General features: G+C 41.8%; 1 protein-coding gene and 1 long non-coding RNA gene across 9 annotated transcripts in view; both read right to left on the reverse strand.

Moving 5' to 3' along the window:
* The window catches only part of GUCY1A2 (guanylate cyclase 1 soluble subunit alpha 2), a 425,713-nt gene extending 419,774 nt beyond the window's left edge, over positions 1 to 5,939 (reverse strand). For 3 of the 7 annotated variants that reach the window (XR_013376760.1, XR_013376759.1, XM_077893309.1), the window contains exon 1: positions 4,985 to 5,355. Coding sequence is in view for 3 of the 7 variants with exons in the window: in XM_077893309.1 (XP_077749435.1) it covers positions 4,985 to 5,332 (348 nt within the window). In the remaining 4 variants the exon portion in view is untranslated. Of the gene's footprint in view, positions 1 to 4,984; positions 5,360 to 5,820 lie in introns of those variants that run through there. The other 4 variants (XR_013376761.1, XM_077893312.1, XM_077893310.1 and 1 more) reach the window with 4 other exon arrangements.
* A 6,379-nt stretch (positions 5,940 to 12,318) lies between these two features.
* LOC144305516 (uncharacterized) overlaps positions 12,319 to 18,917 on the reverse strand; it is a 32,296-nt gene continuing 25,697 nt past the window's right edge. Inside the window, exons 2-4 of one of the 2 annotated variants that reach the window (XR_013372523.1) lie at positions 18,255 to 18,505; positions 17,333 to 17,465; positions 12,319 to 12,920 (exon numbers count right to left, since the gene is read on the reverse strand). This is a non-coding gene — a long non-coding RNA (uncharacterized LOC144305516). Of the gene's footprint in view, positions 12,921 to 13,002; positions 14,382 to 17,332; positions 17,466 to 18,254; positions 18,506 to 18,917 lie in introns of those variants that run through there. The other variant, XR_013372524.1, reaches the window with a different exon arrangement.

Below are 18,917 nucleotides of genomic sequence, written 5' to 3' on the forward strand. Positions count from 1 at the left end.
TGCTGTCCACAAAACACAAATGCCAGTAGCTGGGTAACTGTTGCACCTCTCAGTTGCCTAAACCCCTGAACACATGTACAAACTAGTTTGAATGCAATGGATGGGGAATGCTTGAAATTCTCGGGCAAATAAAATAAGCAGTTTCTCTGTCACCTCTTTTATTTTCTTTCTAATCTAAAAGTGATTTATTGTGAAATATCCAAATTCCACCAAATATATATGTGCTTGTATTTTTAGAGAATTTACAAGATTAGTTTTCATCTTGCCACACAGCATTCAGCAGTTTGCTGGAAATATTTGAATTTGCAATGATTACATATGCTTGTGCACACACAGGAGTCCTAGCCAGGGAGCCAAAATGGGACTCCAATTTTAATTTTTTTAATGGATTGGTTGGGCTATGCCAACAAAATAAACTCCTCCTTATCACCTTTTTTTTTGTTTTGTTTCTGACTACATGACATCAGTTTACCCATAAACTCTTTCCATAAGGTTACTAGCAAGTAAATTATTGTAAAAAAAAAAAAAAAAAAAAAAAAAGGAAAAAAGAACAATTTTAGATCATTTAGAGACATTCAACTTTGGTTTAAATTAATGGATCTTGGTCTGAAACTAACATTTGATTGAGTTGAAAAGTTTCACAAAAAAGAGTGCTCCTCTTTCACAACAAATCTAGAAGGTAGTTTTTATTCATATTCCACAAAATGTGAAACTAAGGCTCTGAGAAGGTAGGAGTTGCCTTTCCAGGGTTTCACACTTAGTAAGGAGCTCATAGAGGTATTGAAACCCACCACTGTCAAATTCCCAATCCTTCAGCCCCGCCATGTTGTTTCCTGATGATTAGGGATGAGGCAGAGAAAGGCACTAAATGGCCATTAAATTCCAGTTTCAGATTATAGCATCTAATTCCTACAAATACAAAAATATAGAACTTTTAGAATATCTTTTGTCTAACTTTTTAATTTTAATGAATGTGTTTCAGAACTTTGTTAGCCATGTTGAGCCCCAAATTATAAAAACTTCAAAAAGATACGTAAATTGATGAAACATCCTATCTCACAAATACACTTTATTTTTCGCTATTTACATGTTAGAACATGGTCACATTCTAAGGGTTTTTTTTCTGAGGGTTTATACATGTCAGAGAATGTTAGAGAATTCCTTTTATTTAATATCAGGGGACGCTAAATATGTATTTTTTATGTCCTTCTACTTTTTCCTAAGCATGTATCAATATAAATTCTTTTCTACAAATAATGAAACAATTTCGGGGTTTTTTTTGCTACTTGAATCCAGGCTTCTGTCACATTTTTTTCCTCGCTGTTCTCTCAGTTTCTTGGATTATTTTCCATCAGTAGGTTTCCTTGAACCCTTATGTGCAATACTTCAGTTTTGTGACTTTTTTTTGTCTGTCATTCTGCTGCCATAGCTTCTGAGGTCTTCAGAGCCACCTGCAATGCTGTTAACAGCCCATAGTTCTCTGACAAGTAAACTAGGGAAGCCATGGCCTTAAATCGGTCTCCTGGAATATCTTCACTGACAGGCTGACATTAGCAAGCCCCAAACCAATAAGTAACAGGGGTCTAAGTGATAGGGTTCCCAGCAACTCCAATTTATAAGAACAAAATAGAAATAGATGAGTTACTCAATTCACCCCTGATGTAAAATCCCCAGCTGTTTCTCCATATGTGTTCCCAAGTAAATTATTTCAAAATAAATAATGTAATAAGCAATTTATGCATCTACATCCAGGTCTTTAGGTTTATTTTTATTGTTATGGCTGTGCCCTAGAGATTCACAGTAAACAAAATTATCCAAAGTGAATGATAAATAAACTTCCCCTAGACAGCTCCAAGACAATTGGCGTTCTTTTGTTTTCCTTCAATATAGCTTCCTTAAAATAAAGGCTATAATTAAAGAAGTTCCATGAGGTCAAAGACTGGGAATGTTTTGTTTGGAATTTGTATTACCAGCACTTTACACAATACTTGCCACACAGTAGAGCCACAAATTTTTTTTTTTAATAATTGCATCAAAAAATAATACCGTGGTGTCCCTATTTAAGGAAGTAATCTACTCTCTTCAAAGTTTTAGAACTCGTAGGGCCTGCTTTTCTTTTATATGCCCTTATAAAGTTTATCAAAAACTTAAAAAATATGTCTTCATAGAGTGCAAGAGCAGGGAGGGATCCTAAGTATAACACCTTGCAGCCAAGAAGGCTTCTAGAGAGTGAAAGTCATATGCACAGAAATATGTAGGTAGCTAGTCATCCAAGGCACAGGGAATGAGAATCAGGTCCCCCCGAATTCCAGAATTTTTTCGATTTCATCAATTCACATTACTTTTATCATTTAAATGGTGTGACGTATCTAAATGTGACTATCAAAATGTCAAAAACCTGAGTTTGGATTTTCCAATGATCAAACAACTAACTTAATTACTTGGCAATACTCATATTTATTAAATTCATTTCCTCCTGGCAGATTATTCTGAATAAAGAACCAACCTCCAGTGATTGAGATGACATTCCATGATGAGGCCAGTAGGAAAGCAGGAACTTCCACAGCAAGGATGAGTGTAGGAAAGGTTCCCAGCGCTCAAAACTGCTAGATATTCCCACCTCCAAATGCTCTGGTAACAATTATTCTTTATGAAATTATTTATTTAAAAAAGTCATTCGGCTCTAATGAAAGAGAATGGAAAAGACATCATTTGTCTCCCCAGGTGTTTTCAGAGAAGTTTAGAGTGCAAACCATGTAGGAAAACAAATCTGCTGAAACTTCTTGAAACAAGGTTCTAGACAGGCAAATAGAAAAACAGGAGTGGATATTACAAAAGTAAGCCACTGCTTTGAAATATAATCTTTCTGTTGTCTTTGTGTTACCAAGTCTATACGGTTTGCTATGGTTAGCAAATTTGTTTATACGTGCCTTATGAGGCTGAAAAGATTCACATTATATTTACCTGTATATTGTCAGTATGCTAGCTAATAGAGTTCTTATCCTTATCTTACCATAGCCATTATGTAGGTACATGCTTTTTATCCGTCAAACAACTAGCGTCATTCAAAATTGACTTATAAAGGTAAAAGCCAGAAACTACTTCCTCGCTCTTATTCTGGCAGTAAATATTTGGATTCAGATTATTTTACCCACCTCTCACATAAGCTGTTGAGAATAGTCTTCAGTGACAGTGGCATTACCAGAGGCACATGCCATAGAGATTTGGAAATTCTGATTCGCAGGCAAAAAGAAAACTCGGATATTATAAAAACAAACCTTTCTTATAAAAATAAAAATTAAAAAAAAAAAACCTTTCCAAACTAGTCATTATCTTCAAGCAAATCACTGTATCAGAGACAAATCTGTTGTACTGAGGAATTACTACACTGCACAAATGTAGCTTGAAATACTGACACAAAACTACAGACGAGCAGGATTACTGTCCTGCTTTTGTAAAGGTTTATAATTTCAACAATCTGCAACATCAAATAGTTTCTAAGATTATGCTTCTTGGAAATATTTGCAATAAAGAATAGCAAACAGTAGTCACCCCATTCTGACTTTTGTTACTAGATTATCAATGGAACAAGTGGCAAAAGATATGTGAAAGGGAAAATGCACAAGGCAAAGAAGATGCGAAGAAGAGTTTCATCGTTAAATGAAAGAGAAGGTTGTTTTCCACGGAAATATTTGTAGGAATGCCTGGTATTAATACTCTGTAACTGAAACTCCAGAGTGGTCAAATAAGATCAATGATATTCCCATTCATTTTGGAAACTTTGAAAAACTAAGGAGAGTCCCAGGGGTGCTTAGGTAAAAGTTCTTCTGTCAGGAGTGGAAGCCCTGGGACCCAAGACCGGAATGAGAATAAACAGTGGATGGATGGAGGTTTGACACCGAATCTCCAGGATTCTGTCTGCGGTGGAGGGGATTCCTTCCGAACAGAGCTCATCGGCCAGAGAAAGACTGGAACAGGGGTCCGGCATCCCTGCAGTCGGTAAAAATCAAGGGCAGCTGAGTAGCCTGAGCAGGAAGGAGGCAGAAGTGCTACGGGAAAATGTCTAGAACGTGGGGCAGTCTGAAGTACACCTGCAAGTACCTGCAAGTACTGATACACACACCCCGAGTGCGTACAAGTTTAGAGAGGGTTAGGAGGGCACCTGGTAATTCAAGACATTTATAAAGGAGTAAAAATACAGAAGGCGGCCACGACAAAATGAGGGAGGAAGCACTGAAGAACGAGGGAAAAGGGCCTGAAAGAGGAGGCAGGGGTGCGAGAAACAGCAGACCGTTTCGGGAGGCAGACACCAGGTTTACCCAGAGAAGAAAGTTGAGCCAGTGGATGCTCAGGGAATAAGGAGGGGGGAGAGGGCTGGGGAGAAAACCGAAGAGTCGAGGCTGGAGGTTTCATCGTTTGAGGGCAACTCAAAAAAGTATCTGACAGCCAGTTCCTGAAGATGCTTGGGAAAAGGGATGCAACACAGGAGGCAGAGCGCCTGTGGAATTCCGAGATGTCAGAGAAGGTCAGGCTGCGACCAAGAGAGTGTGGGAAACCAGAGCGGAAGAGTTTCCTGGAAGGGGTAGGGGCTCCTCCGGGATCCCGGAGATGCAAACGAGGGACCCGCCAGGGGGACGTGCAGACACAACACGGCGCCTGGGAAAGTTTGCGGGACGGAGAACAGGTGGGTGTGAAGCAGCCAGGGCCGCCGGGGGCGGACGGCGGGCCAGGCGCGCGGCTCGGGGGGACGCCCCGGCCCCGGCCCCGCAATCGGGGCACCCGGACGCCTCAGCCCGCCCCGCCGCGCCCCGCCCCGCCGCGCCCCGCCCCGCCCCGCCGCGCTCCCGCGCCCCCCTCCGGCCGCGCTCTCGCGCCCCCCTCCGGCCGCGCGCAGGGCCGGGGCCGCCCGGGGCTCGCCCCCCAGCGGCCGGGCTCGCCGCGCACGCCCCGCTCTCCCGGCGCCGCCGTCCCGATCCCCGCTCACCGAGGGCGCCGTCAGGCGGCTGATGCTCTCGCCCAGCGAGTCCAGGTTGACCCGCCTCCGGCGCTGCGCCCTCCTGGCCCCGGCCGTGGCGGCGGCGGCGGCGGCGGCGGCGGCGGAGGAGGAGGAGGAGCAGGCGGCCGGGGCCGGGGCCGGGGCCGGGGCCGGGGCCGGGGCCGCGGCGGGGGCTCGGGCGGCGGCCGCGCGGGGCTCGGGCGGCCCCGGCGGGCTCCGGCTGCCGTTCCAGCAGAGCCTAGCCAGCGGGCACTCCCCCTCGTCCTCGGGGCTGGTCTCCAGGTAGTCGGAGCCCAGCGAGCTGAAGGACTCGGACGAGATCTTCCTCCGAGACATGCTGCGGGCGGCGCGGCGGCGGCCGAGGCGGCGGCGGGGACGCGGGCGGCGGGTCAGGCGCGTCGGGGCCGCGGGGCGCTGCGGCGGCGCCCGGCCGGGAGGGGGTCCCCGGAGCCGCGGAGCCCGCAGAGGCGGCTGCTCATGGCGGGAACTTGCGGCCCGGGCGCGGCGGCGGCGGCGGCGGCGGCGGCGGCGGCGGCGGGGTGAGGCGAGGGGCCGCCGCCTCCGCTGCTGCTGCTCGCGGCGCCGCCTCTGCGCTCCTGGGGCTCCGCTCGCGCCGGCGGGGAGGCTGCGAGTGCGCGACCGCGGGCGGCGGGCGGCGGGCGGCGGGCGGCGGGCCGGGAGGCTGAGCTTCTGCCGCCCGCGCCGATCGCGCCCCCCTTCCCTCTGTCCTCCCGCCCCTCGCCGCCCGCCTCCCTCCTTCTCCCTTTATCGTCCCCCCCCCCCCCACGCGCTCCCTCCGCCGGTATCACGTGTCGCCATCATACTCATTGCGAGTCTCTGCCTCGCCTGTCGCCACGTTTCGGGAGCAACGAGGACACTCGGCCGCCGTCCCCCGCGCGCCCTCCCCGTCGCCCCCTCCGCCGCCTCCAAGGAGGGGCGCGCGGTGGCTCGGATCGGGCCAAAGGGCCCCAGCGCCTCGCCCCGGCCCGCGCCCGCGGGAGACGCAGCGGGGGGCAGGCGGGGGCGGGACGCCTCCCTCCGGAACCTCGGGGACGCGGCTGCCGTCTCCCTGCCCTCCTCCGAGTTTATGGAAGTTCTGAGGCCAAGGGGAAAGGCCAGTCGGCGCAGCCCGCCCGGCCCAGAGGACGCGCGTACCAGGGAAGGGCAGCGGCAACGTGTCTGCGCGCAGCCTGCGGGGGAGCTCGGGCGGGGGCGGGGCTGACGGTGGGCCTGGGTCGAGGCCGCGGACGCTCGGGGGAGCCCCGGGCCGGGAGGCGGCGACCGAGGACGGCGTCCCGGGCGAGAGCCCCGTTGCTGCGCGTCGGCGGGCTGGGCGCTGGGGCTGGGCGCTGGGGCTGGGCGCTGGGGCTGGGCGCTCGTGCTGGACAGCGCCGCTGGCCACCTGCAGCCGCGCGGCCGGAGCGCGGGCCGGGCGCGCTTCCTCCGCCCCTCGGTACCTGAGCCCGGCCGGGGGAGCCCCGGGCAGCCTCGGAACGCCTCTCCTGCTCCCGGCTCTGTACGCCAGGCACGCGGTCTGTTTGCACTTGGCTGCCTGTGCTGCTCCGAAACCTTAAGGAGAACGGAGAGAAGGGCTCCTCAAAGCCCACGAACACACTCGCCTCCAGTTTGCGCCGGAGCTGCTCCATTCCCGAGCTGGCCTCGTGGCAAACCAGCAGCCGCTCTGGGCGCCCGGCCCCACTGCGCCTGCTTATTTAGCTCCAGAAAAGCCCCAGATCTGTTCTGACGTTAGGGGAAGGGATGGGAAGAAGCGGCAAATGAGAGTCCCCCAAAAGAGGGGTCCCAGGCTGTGCTTCCCCCTGTAGCAAAGCGGATGAGCACCCCCCCCCCACCTTCTCCACTCCTCTAGAAAAGTTCAGGAGCTCCAGCTTTAGCTCCTCTAGGATACAGATGCTAAAGCATCTTTTGTGTATTATGGGTTTTTTTTTTTTTTCTTAAGGACTGGTCCTTCCAAGGTGTGGGCTGTGTGTATGTAAACACAAACAACAAAAATCCAAACACCTTTGCTGTATACCCGACCCCAGTTTGCTTTTAACTTTAATTCGACCCGATTGCTTATGAGGACCCAAATAAATATAAATGCTTTTTGAGGTCTCCTTTTATATTTTGGAAACATCCACTCAGTTGATTCAGAGACATCTCTTATCCACAGATTTTAAATAGGCATTAAAGTTATAAAAAGTGTGTACTCTCACATGTGACCTTTCAAAAATATAAATATTCTTGGGATGCCTGGGTGGCTCAACGGTTAAGCGCCTGCCTTCGGCTCAGGACGTGATCCCTGAGTCCCTGGACGGAGTCCCACATCAGGCTCCCTGTATGGAGGAGTCTGCTTCTCCCTCTGCCCATATCTCTGCCTCCCTATCTCTGTGTCTCTCATGAATAAATAAATAAAATCTTTAAAATATATGTACATATAAATATTCTTTCTCAACCTGCTGAATAAATTGCTAACCACATAGGTTCTCTTAGCACAGGAAATTTAGGCTTCTCTTTTAAAATCATAATATTGGGGATCCCTGGGTGGCTCAGTGGTTTAGTGCCTGCTTTTGGCCCAGGGCGTGATCCTGGAGTCCTGGGATCAAGTCCTGCATGGGGCTCCCTCCACGGAGCCTGTTTCTCCCTCTGCCTGTGTCTCTGCCTCTCTCTCTCTCTCTCTGTGTGTCTCTCATGAATAAATAAATAAAATCTTTTAAAAAATAAAATAATATTATAATTATAGTTATTATACATAATCACATATAATAATTATTACTATATTATTTTGATTGTATAGTGTATCTCCTGCTGATTTTCCCATTACCTCATTTAATTCTATATGTATCTGCTTCCACTGAAAATTAGACACAAATTATGCTTTTTACCATTAAGAATAGTCATTGATTTTGCTAAAAAGTTTCTCTGGCTCCTCTTTTTTTTTTTTTTTTTTTTTTTTCTGAAATATAGTGAATGGTTCCTTTGAAAATTGCATTACTACAACTTTGAAGAAACTGTTAATCTTGCTGTGCAGTATCCATCACAGCATAAATTGAGTTATTATTTCTCTTCTTTAGTAATGCTGATGTAATTGGCCTGTTCTTCAGACTCACAGGATTTTAGAGCTTCTGGTAAGGATACTAAATCACATGCCCTTCATATTCTATTAATGAACCACTGTTCAGAGCACCTGTGCGTGCACACACATTCTTTTATGGTAATAGTAAATACTTGTACGTTAATTTAAAACCAGAACTTTTACTAAACATTCCAACTCTTGTCTCAAAGTGAAAATGACTGAGTACAACAACGAGTATCATTTGTTTATAAAACCACAAGAGGCCTAAGAAGTCTTCCTGTTTATACTGGAAGTTTATTGCCAGAAAGAACTCTGAACCATTGGGACATTTCCGCCTTGTGTGAACCATTTGAATCAAAGACTCTTTACAGAACCTAGCCAGCTGAAGTGGTCTTTCAATTTTCTGTATAAATTATCCTGCCTTTCATCATGATTTTTCCCACTGATTCCTATAAACAAATGGAGGTCTAAATATAGACAGTAGATCATCTACATTACTTTCAAGAGTTTCCTTTGTATTTCTGTTCAGGAGCAGGGTTCAAAAACTCTCAATATAAGGAATGCTGCGTTCTGTTCTCAAAAGGAAATACAACCTATTCTCATAATTAAAAAAAATAATAATAACCTTAGGCCTAGTATAAGGAATTCAAACACTTTAGGAAAGAATGGTCCTAAAATAAAACATGATGTGTTTGCTCTCTGATTTTAGGAAAAGAGACTTGCACAGACTCATGCCCACAAATCCAGTCCTGCTGGATGTATCATGCTTCAATAAATTCCTTAAAGCATAGTCTCCTACTGGAAAAAAAATGCACTTGGTTTGTTTATGAGGCTGGTGAGGGCACCTGAGGACTCACTTCAGATTGATCAGACATTGGAGAGAACTCCTTAGGAAAGCAGATTCTCATGGTTAATTAATTTATGACAGAGAAGCAAAGAATACACAATGGGGAATGGATGTTTAAATGGTATTTGGATAACTGGAAAGTCGCATGCAACAGAATGAAACTGGACCACTTTCTTACATCATATACAAAAATTAACTCTACATGGACTAGAGGTGAATAGAAGACCTGAAACCATAAAATTTTTAGAAGAAACATAGGCAGAGAGCTCCTTGGCATTGGTATTAGCAATGAATTTTTTGATCGAACTCTAAAGGCAAAGGCAAAAGGGGTACTTGGATGACTCAATGGGTTAAGCATCTGCCTTCAGCTCAGGTCATGGTCTCAGGGTCCTGGGATTGAGCCCCACGTCTGGCTCCCTGCTCAGTGAGGAACCTGCTTCGCCCTCTGCCCCTTCCACTACTCTTGTGCACACTTGTGCGTACTCTCTCTCAAATAAATAAAATCATCTTTAAAAATAAAAGCAAAGGCAACAAAACTAAAAACAAACAAGTGGGATTACATCAACCTGGAAACCTGCATAACAAAGCAAACTATCAACAAAATGAAAAGGCAACCTACTAAATGGGAAAAGATATTTCTACATTATATATCTGACAAGGAATTAATATCCAAAATATGTACAGGACTCAAACAACTTGATAGCAAAAACAAAACCAAAACAATCCAATTAAAAAATGGGCAGAGGATCTAAATAAACATTTTTCCAAAGAAGACATACAGATGGTCAACAGACACATGACAAGATGCCCAACATCAGTAATTATTAGGGAAGTACAAATCAGAACCATGGTGAGTTGTCACCTCATACTTGTCAGAATGGCTATTATCAAAAAAGACAAGAAACAAGTGTCAGAGAGGATTTGGAGGAGAACTTTTGCACACTCTTGGTGGAAATGTAGATTGGTATGGCCACTACGGAAAAGAGTATGGAGTCCCTAAAAAAACTAAAAATAAAATTACCAAATGATCTAGCTAATCCACTTCTAGGTATTTATCCTAAGAAAATGAAAACACTAATCTGAAAAGATACATACATCCCTATGTTCGCTGCATTATTTATAATTGCCAACATATGAAAGCAACCAGTGTCCATCAAAGAAAGTACGAGTGGATAAAGAATATGTTACATAGTTATAAATCTAGTTGAACAGTACTCAGCCATAAAAAAGAATGAAATCTTGCAACAACATGGATGAACCTTGAAGATATTATGCTAAGTGAAATAAGTAACAGAGAAAGAGAAATACTATATGATTTCACTTATATGTAGAATCTAAAAAAAAAAAAGAAAAAATAAATCTCATAGACACAGAGAAGAGATTAGCAATTATCAGAAGGGGAGGTGGGTGGGGTAGATAAAATGGGTCAAGGGGGTCAATTGCATGGTGATGGATAGTAACTAGACCTACTGTAATAATCATTTTGTAGCATACACAAAAAAACAAATTATTAGGTTGTACTCCTGAAATGAATGTATTATATATCAATTTTACTTAGATAAAAAAGGAAAAAATGCTCCAAAATATTTTTTAAAAAGCAAGCAGATTCTCCACCTTAATTAAGATGGTGACTATTCCCCCCTTTAAATATAACACTGAAGTGTGTGCCTTACCTTTATCTACATCACTATTTATAAACTTCTCTCTCATACATTTCTCATTTAATTTAATACTCATCCTTTCCAAAGAGTTTTTTAAAAATCACCTGTGTCAAATTCAAATAAAAACTACAGGGGATCCCCGGGTGGCTCAGTGGTTTGGCAACTGCCTTCGGCCCAGGGTGTGATCCTGGAGACCCGGGATTGAGTCCCACATTGGGCTTCCTGCATGGAGCCTGCTTCTCCCTTCGCCTGTGTCTCTGCCTCTCTCTCTCTCTCTCTCTCTCGCTCTCTGTCTGTCTCTCATGAATAAATAAAATCTTTTAGAAAGAAAAGAAAGAAAGAAAGAAAGAAAGAAAGAAAGAAAGAAAGAGAGAGAGAGAAAGAAAGAAAGAAAGAAAGAAGAAAGAAAGAAAGAAAGAAAGAAAGAAAGAAAGAAAGAAAGAAAGAAAGAAAGAAGAAAGGAAGGAAGGAAGGAAGGAAGGAAGGAAGGAAGGAAGGAAGGAAGGAAGAAAGAAAGAAAGAAAGAAAGAAAGAAAGAAAGAAAGAAAGAAAGAAAGAAAGAAAGAAAAGAAGGAAGGAAGGAAGGAAGGAAGGAAGGAAGGAAGGAAGGAAGGAAGGAAGGAAGGAAGGAAGGAAGAACTACAATCAGTCCTCAGTCCCCAAATTCTTTGCATTTCAGAGCTTCAAACTCTTTCCTAATTTCTTTTCATCCATCTAAGTTTCCAGCAAGAAAATCTGCAACATCTGCATAAATGATCCCTGGAGCTGAGCTCTTGCCTGATATCAGAAACCTGAGGAAATCTCTCCCTCTAGTCCATCTTTACATAAATCTGGTGCCTCCCAGGAACTGTACATGTAACATTAAAGCAAGTTCCCTAATGAAATGTAGTAGCTGGTGAATTCTTAATTAGGGCAAGTTTTTCTGGATCCCTAACCTAGAAAATTACATACACACATACACACACACTCCTCACCTGCAGTTTAACCCTATGGACACACCTCCCTGAATGAGATGTCTATACCTCACACTTTCTCACATTCTTCCTTTGAAAAGAGAGCAAACACACTTTCTAAGTGAAGGTTTGTGAACAATAAGAGTGGAAATATGTTTTTGCATAATTGTGTAAATGAAACTGCTTCATGTTTTTGCATAATTGTGTAAGTGAAACTAAATATCAAGGATCATATCAAATTGAGAAGAACCATCTGCTTTGTTCATATATGAAAGGATAGATGGGAGACACTGAAGACCATTATCCTATGGTTCTATCCCACCATAAAACCAATCCGAAAGGATAAAAAGTACTTGTTGTTCAAATCAAGAAAAGGCAACAGGCCTTGGTGCTGGAAGGAAAATAATAATGCAACACCAAGTAGAATGTGCACTCATGATGGCTGCTTCTTTTTGATGCTATTATATCCAAGAATGTAAGAAAAAGGGAAAGTAATCAGTGTCTTCTGGTGCCTCTGACAGACAACCTCTCTTTCTTAAGTGGCTCTAAATGGCTTTGCATTCTCCATGATGCACTGCAGAAATCTATCCTCCTCTAAGAAAAGACCCTTGTAAGTCAATGCTCCTATAATTCCCAGCCTTTTTGTCTTCAGCATCGTTAGCTCTCCACACACTTTACCTAAGATGGAATTCTTTTTCAGATACTAAGTATAGACTATATTTCAAAATCATTGTGCCATTTTCTTTTTTTTAAAGATTTTTAATTTATTTATTCATGAGCGGTACAGAGAGAGAAGCAGAGACACAGGCAGAGGGAGAGGCAGGCTCCATTCAGGAAGCCCGAGGTGGGACTCCATCCTGGGACTCAATCCTGGGACTCCAGGATCATGCCCTGGGCTGAAGGCAGGCGCTAAACCACCGAGCCACCCAGGCATCCCCCATTGTGCCATTTTCGATATGTTCTTGTAGACCGCAGAATTGTCCTTATAAATCTAATAAGAGCAATACTTTGTCAATAAGTGATTCAGTTTCGGTCCACCATAGCCTTTACTCATTTTCCTACGTATCTCTTTCCCCTTTTACCCAAATCTTTTATTTCCAAGCCATTCCCCCCTAAATCTACATAAGTCAAGGCAAACTGACATTTGTTGAGAACCTACAATGGACCAGGATCTGTTCATTCGCTTCATTTAATCTTTTCAATGCCACAAAAGGATGTAGTATCCCAATTTTATAGACACGAAGATTCTTGCACCGAGATTTTAAATATCTTCTCCAGGGTCATGGAGCTGATAAATATGAGTCATAATTCTAGTCCTGAGTCCTAAGCCTTTGCATTTTCCACTGAAACACCTTTTCCTGCCTGCCTCTTGTAATTGTCCTCAAATGTCCTAAAAACACAGAGAAAAACAAATCTGATGAATTAAAATCACAATGTGAGTGGTTTATTGCATTACAAATAAATACTGCATACACAATTAACATGTTGGAATTATTCCCTGGCACAAAATGTCATGGAAAACCACTGAACTGTGCAGGAGCTGTATTTCTAGTAGTTGCTCTGCTAATAACTAGCCATGTGACCAAAGGCAAGTTGCTTAACTTCTCTGGGACCAGAACCCTCACCTCTAAATTAAAATCTTCCGGGTATGATCAATCTCAAAAATTTTATAATTATTCTATTTGTATAGTTACTCATTTTTATTCCAGATATACCCTGTGCCTAGAAAAATTGCCCCCTGTACATCCTAAGGTCAGCTTCACTTCCTCCCTATCATATCCTTTCTAAGAACACAGTTCCTCTGCAAATCCCTTCTTTAACTGCCCAAGACCTTCTGTTTACACAAAGCTGCCATGAACATGGTCCACAGAATTAAATGGATAAAAAAAAATTTTCAACTCAATTGTATTTGGTTAGATGTTCACCATCTCCCTGTCTTTTCATAACCTAATTCCTCTGTCTGCTTTATTATATTATAGAAAGGAATCATATCTTCCTGTCTGCAACTTATTAAGTTTGACAGCTAACAAAAATAAGTATGAATTATCAGTAATAGTATCTTGATATAACCTTGTTAATGTTAACAGACATTTACTTAATATGCCCAATTTGTTATGAATATACATTTTGTTATTTAATCATTATCTTAAAACACTGAATCTATTCTTTTAAAATCCAATTTTATATATAAATACTAGAATTCTTAAAAGTATTAGCATTAAGTATGAAATGTTATGCCCTTGTCAGTAGATATTAAATAAACATTAGCAAAACATTGCTAGCAATGATTAAATGGCAATGCACTTAGATCCATTAAAATAATTAATAGGAAAAAATTATTAAAGAAATTAAGAAATCACAATTTATACCCATGCTATAATCATTTCTGGAAAACGTTTCAAGGTCAATATTGAAATGAGTGACCTCAGCAGTGAACAGATCACTTCAAGCATTAAAAACAGTGTTCAAATAATTCCAAAACATTTCCCCACCAAAAGATGTGAAACTTTTTAAATAAAATATATGTTTACTCATTTCTGACAGTTCTCCTTAGGGTGAGCAAAATGAGCAATAACTTCTCTTTCTGGTGTATCAAAATAGATGAGCATCTGTACCACCATAGTGAACTAGAAAATGTTCCATTTCTCTAATTCAAAATAAGATCTCATCAGGGTCATAGAAGCAGAGAACTCCTTGCTTCAGAACCAGCACTCTGTAACTGGGTAGACAGTAATTCCAAAGCACACGTCCTCTGTACCAGAATCCCACAGGTGACTCTGTGTCTCCATCCAATTATACAGACATAAACTGGACTTATCCTTGCTCAATCCAAAAGCCTTGGCATTTTCATCTCAGAGAAGAAAAATCATAAATTTTCTTGGTTTTCAGGTTTCCTAAGCAATTTTAACAGCACCCTAGACCAAAAAAAGTAGCTAACAATTCAATGTATAAGGTAGTTGCATCCAAACAATGTAATAAGCATTCATATCCAAACAACTGGGTAGCATTTAAAAATATGTGTAAAGTGGGAAAAAATTATTTCATTCCCAAATAATTATAATTATTTAAACTAAGTAATTAATGAAATTGATCCCTCCACAGCTTCTCAAATCTTGGGATGAGACTGAGCAATGTCACTCTTGTTTCTTGTTCCACACTGATTTTCCTGTGCCTTTTGCTTTTTATCGCAGCAACTTCTAAAAACCCAGCTTCACAAATGTACGAAGTGAGTGAAATAATGTAGCACAATCCAATATTAAAACCATAAACTACTTCAAGCTAATATTCTGGTCAGTTTTCAACAGATGTTAAGTATTGGTGTGTATCCCTCAAATGTTTAGTACATCCTTCTATACCTCTGTGTGTTCACTACAGCAGCCCAGGAATTTGTTGTTGTCCAGACTGGGAACTAGGATTCTGGTTGCCTAGCGCTTGAAAAGTTCTCAAAAAAGCCCACCTTTTATCTTGATTACAGACTCTACCTGAGTAAATAGACATGAATAGCTTACAAATGTAAAGTGAAAATTGTGCATTTTAAGGTCATCTTCTGCTATAATAAATTTGTGTATAGAATATTAAGTATGATTTATGTGTAGTACATTATTCTATGATTTAAAAATGTATGACATTTCAACTAATTATCAACTAAAGCTCTGAATACCTAGTAAGAAATAAAATAATATGGAAGGACACATAAAATATTTATTTTTAATATTCCTTATACATATAATTTTTTACCAAAGGCTGTATATGCTAATAGTTAAGCAAAACATATTATCTCATGAAATACTTTTTTATGTTGTTTTCTTTTAAAAAACTGACCCTGAGGGGTCCCTGGGTGGCTCAGTGGTTTAGTGCCTGCCTTTGGCCCAGGGCATGATCCTGGAGTCTTGGGATCAAATCCCACATCAGTCTCCCTGCATGGAGCCTGCTTCTCCCTCTGCCTGTGTCTCTGCCGCTCTCTCTATTGTGTCTATCATGGATAAATAAATAAAATAATAAATAAATAAATAAATAAATAAATAAATAAATAAATAAATAAATAACCGACTGACCCTGAAATCTTGGTTACTATTCTTTGTTTGAAAAGAACAAGAAAGACAAAGGTAGGACTCATTATTCCCTATAACGTCTACTGTCAAGCAGAGAAAAGAAGGAACTTTATAGCATTTGTCAATAAAGAAACAAAGGCATTCAGAGATTGAGGGACCTGTCCATGGTCCAACAGCACATACTTAATCACAGTACAGCTCTTAGCACTGCAAAATCTCATTTCATAGTTCTGTTGTAGAAGACTATTTCTGAGAAAGACTCCCTTGGGGAGGGAAAAAAAGTCTAGCTCATTATTCGTAAAGAATATGATTTGAGTTGTTTTCTCAGGTGGTAAAAATAGGCTTGCATTAATCCAGTTGCACATGCACATTATGGCTGTAAATTCACCCATATCTATGCATACTCAACATATTTGAGTAATTAAAAGTACATTATTAAACCAAACACAGTGGACATTATGAAGACAAAACATGGTTCCCACCTTTGGAGAATTTATACTCTACAAAGCATAAGGAAAAGTTAAATAATACCAAACTTATATGGCCATACAAAATAGTACCAGATTAGAGGTCCTATGGAAAATAAGTTACAATATTTTAGAGGGAAAAAAAAGGATGGACTCCATTTACATATGAAGGGGAAAAGATCTAAATGGGTTTTTGAAGAATGGGTAATACCTGAAAAGATGGAAATGAATTGGACATGGAGGAGAGTGTATGTTGTGTTCAAAAATACTGTGCATACTATCCAAATGGGGGAGGAGAATAAATACTAAGGAGTCATGGGACATGGAATAAGAAAACAAACGCCAGAGTGGAAAAGGCCTTACTTTGGACTTTCTCTGAAAGAAGAAAAATAATTGCTTTAGCTTCTTTGACCTGGAAAGTGACATTAAGACAGTATTATACAGCTACCCATTCATCTCCAAGGACCATTATTTCCAAGAATATGATTCAGCAAAACAGACTGCCTCAGTTGTCCAAGAAATTAGCTGCATGTGATTAAAATGACAGTATGTCATCTCTTCATGGTATCCCCTCTCCACATACACACACACACACACACATATGCACATGTACACAGACAACCGTTTTCTATTTTACTCAAATTTGGGGCACACTTGCTATATTATCTATGATATTATCCAAGAATATAATCTGAGTCAATAAAGGACATCAGCTTCCAATTTCAACTTCCTATAGTTTAAAATGACCAATTTTCAAAGCACATCAGTCATTAATGAAGCAACAGGAGAAACAGCTACCCTCTACAGAAATCATGTTTTTAAAAATGGAACTCCTGGAGATGCTTGGGTGGCTCAGTTGGTTCAGCATCTGCTTTCAGCTCAGGTCCTGATCCTAGGGTCCTAGGATCAAGCCCCGTGTCCCAAGTTCTGCAGGGAGTCAGCTTCTGCCTCTCCTTCTGCCATTTCCCCTGCTCATGCTCTCTCTCACTCTCTATGTCAGATAAATAAATAAAATCTTTCCTCAAAAATAGAACCCCTAAAAGACCCAATAAGTGTCACCCCTCTGATGTGGTCAGTGGTGTGTCTTATACTTCACAGACAGACAGAAAAATCCTCCTTTTGGTGTCCTAAGACAGTCATACATTTGACTCAGTGAAAAGGATTCTAAACCAACCTGGACAAGAAAAATCATCCCACCTTGACTCAGACCAAATACATTGTGCTCTTACATTCAATCTCATACATTGCCTTTTTCTATCAGATAAAGATTGTGAGCTTACTACCTCTAGTTTCATCAGCTGAAAGAGAATGCTCATCCACACAAACTGAAAAGATTGGCTCCCAGGAATTTCTTGTCAGTTAGTGGGCCAGTGCAAATTATATTTGGAACACATTTTCAGTCAGGTCCTGGGGGTCCTAGAGGCCGGGAGGAGGAGAGAGAGATAGAAAGATGGCTGTGTGAATATTGAGAATTGTCAAGATAACTATAAGATAATTGGAGGGGAACAGATATCATGGAATCAGCATGAATATAAGTGTAGAACAAATACTGGCCAATAGGAGTGAAGACACAGTGTCTGAAATGACCAGACTGAAAGGAAAACTGCTGCATGCTAGTTAAGTTTGTCAATTGAGCTCAACATGTAGAAGAGTATCTTAGCAACATGGATGAATACATTAATGAACATTTTCACAAATGGGATTTCTACTCAGAGACAGCACAACTGAGTGTTGATTACTTGCGCAAATAAGCGAAAAACGGTTGTAAAATCAAGATTCATCGCCTGGAGTGCCTGGATGGCTCAGTCGGTTAGGCATCTGCCTTGCACTCAGGTCATGATCCTGGAGTCCCAGGATCAAGCCATGCATTGAGCTCCTTGCTCAGTGCAGAGTCTGCTTCTCCCTCTCCCTTTCCCTCTGCTCCTCCCCTGCTCATGTTCTCTCTCTCTCATCTACATAAATAAAATCTTTAAAAAAAGAGTCATCCCCAAAATGTCCCATAAATAATGGCTAAGCAGTAGCCACCATTTGCAACTTTGTTCAGAAGTGCCTCAAAAAGTACTTCAAGTAATTTGATTCGAGTACAAATGCGAATGTCCTGTCCAAATATCACAATTAATTGCTTCTAAACTATTCTTTTCACAGGATAATTAAAGTATTTTCAAAACCAAAATAGCATTAAAGCTACCAGAGAAAAATGCTCACCTTGCTCTCCATCCATAGCTCTCATTGCTCCTTCATTTGTCTTAGTTTACACAGTGCTTGTATTTCCAGAAGGTTATATAAGGAACCATAATAAAATTAATTGTCTCCAGGCTGATGAGGTCATAGATGTTCAGTGTCCTTGATTTCTAGTTCTCTTAGCAGAATTTCTTCCTCAGTTGTCCCTGCTCTATTTGGTGTCCTATTTCAAAAATGAACACCTTTGCTTTTTGCTGTTTGCTTTCTGTTGGTAGCTTTCCATTAGCAAACAAAACAAAACAAACAAATAAACAAAATCCAATACTTTTTTTTTTATTATTATACAATTGACATAATTTCTGTGCACTCTGGCCAGATTTAAAGGGAAGTCAATAATCATCACTAAAGAATAGTGTCAATTTATAAAATAGATCATAATATCCTTCATACACTTGAGAAATAAGTAAACAAAACTGGCAAAGTTAGACTGTCACTCAAATTCTCGGGAATACAGCAAGCAGTGACAAGTTGACATTTTACTGTGGTTAAGTTTCAATGTTCTAAAGCAAAGTTATACATTTTTTCACAAAGAAAAACAATCTTTTTTTTTTCTAAGTTATTTTTACCCAGTTCCTAAGCTACAAAAGAGACATATTTTTGTTATGTAAACTGATCATTTGGAATAAG

This window comes from Canis aureus, chromosome 3 (assembly GCF_053574225.1).
Source record: "Canis aureus isolate CA01 chromosome 3, VMU_Caureus_v.1.0, whole genome shotgun sequence".
NCBI lineage: Eukaryota > Metazoa > Chordata > Mammalia > Carnivora > Canidae > Canis > Canis aureus.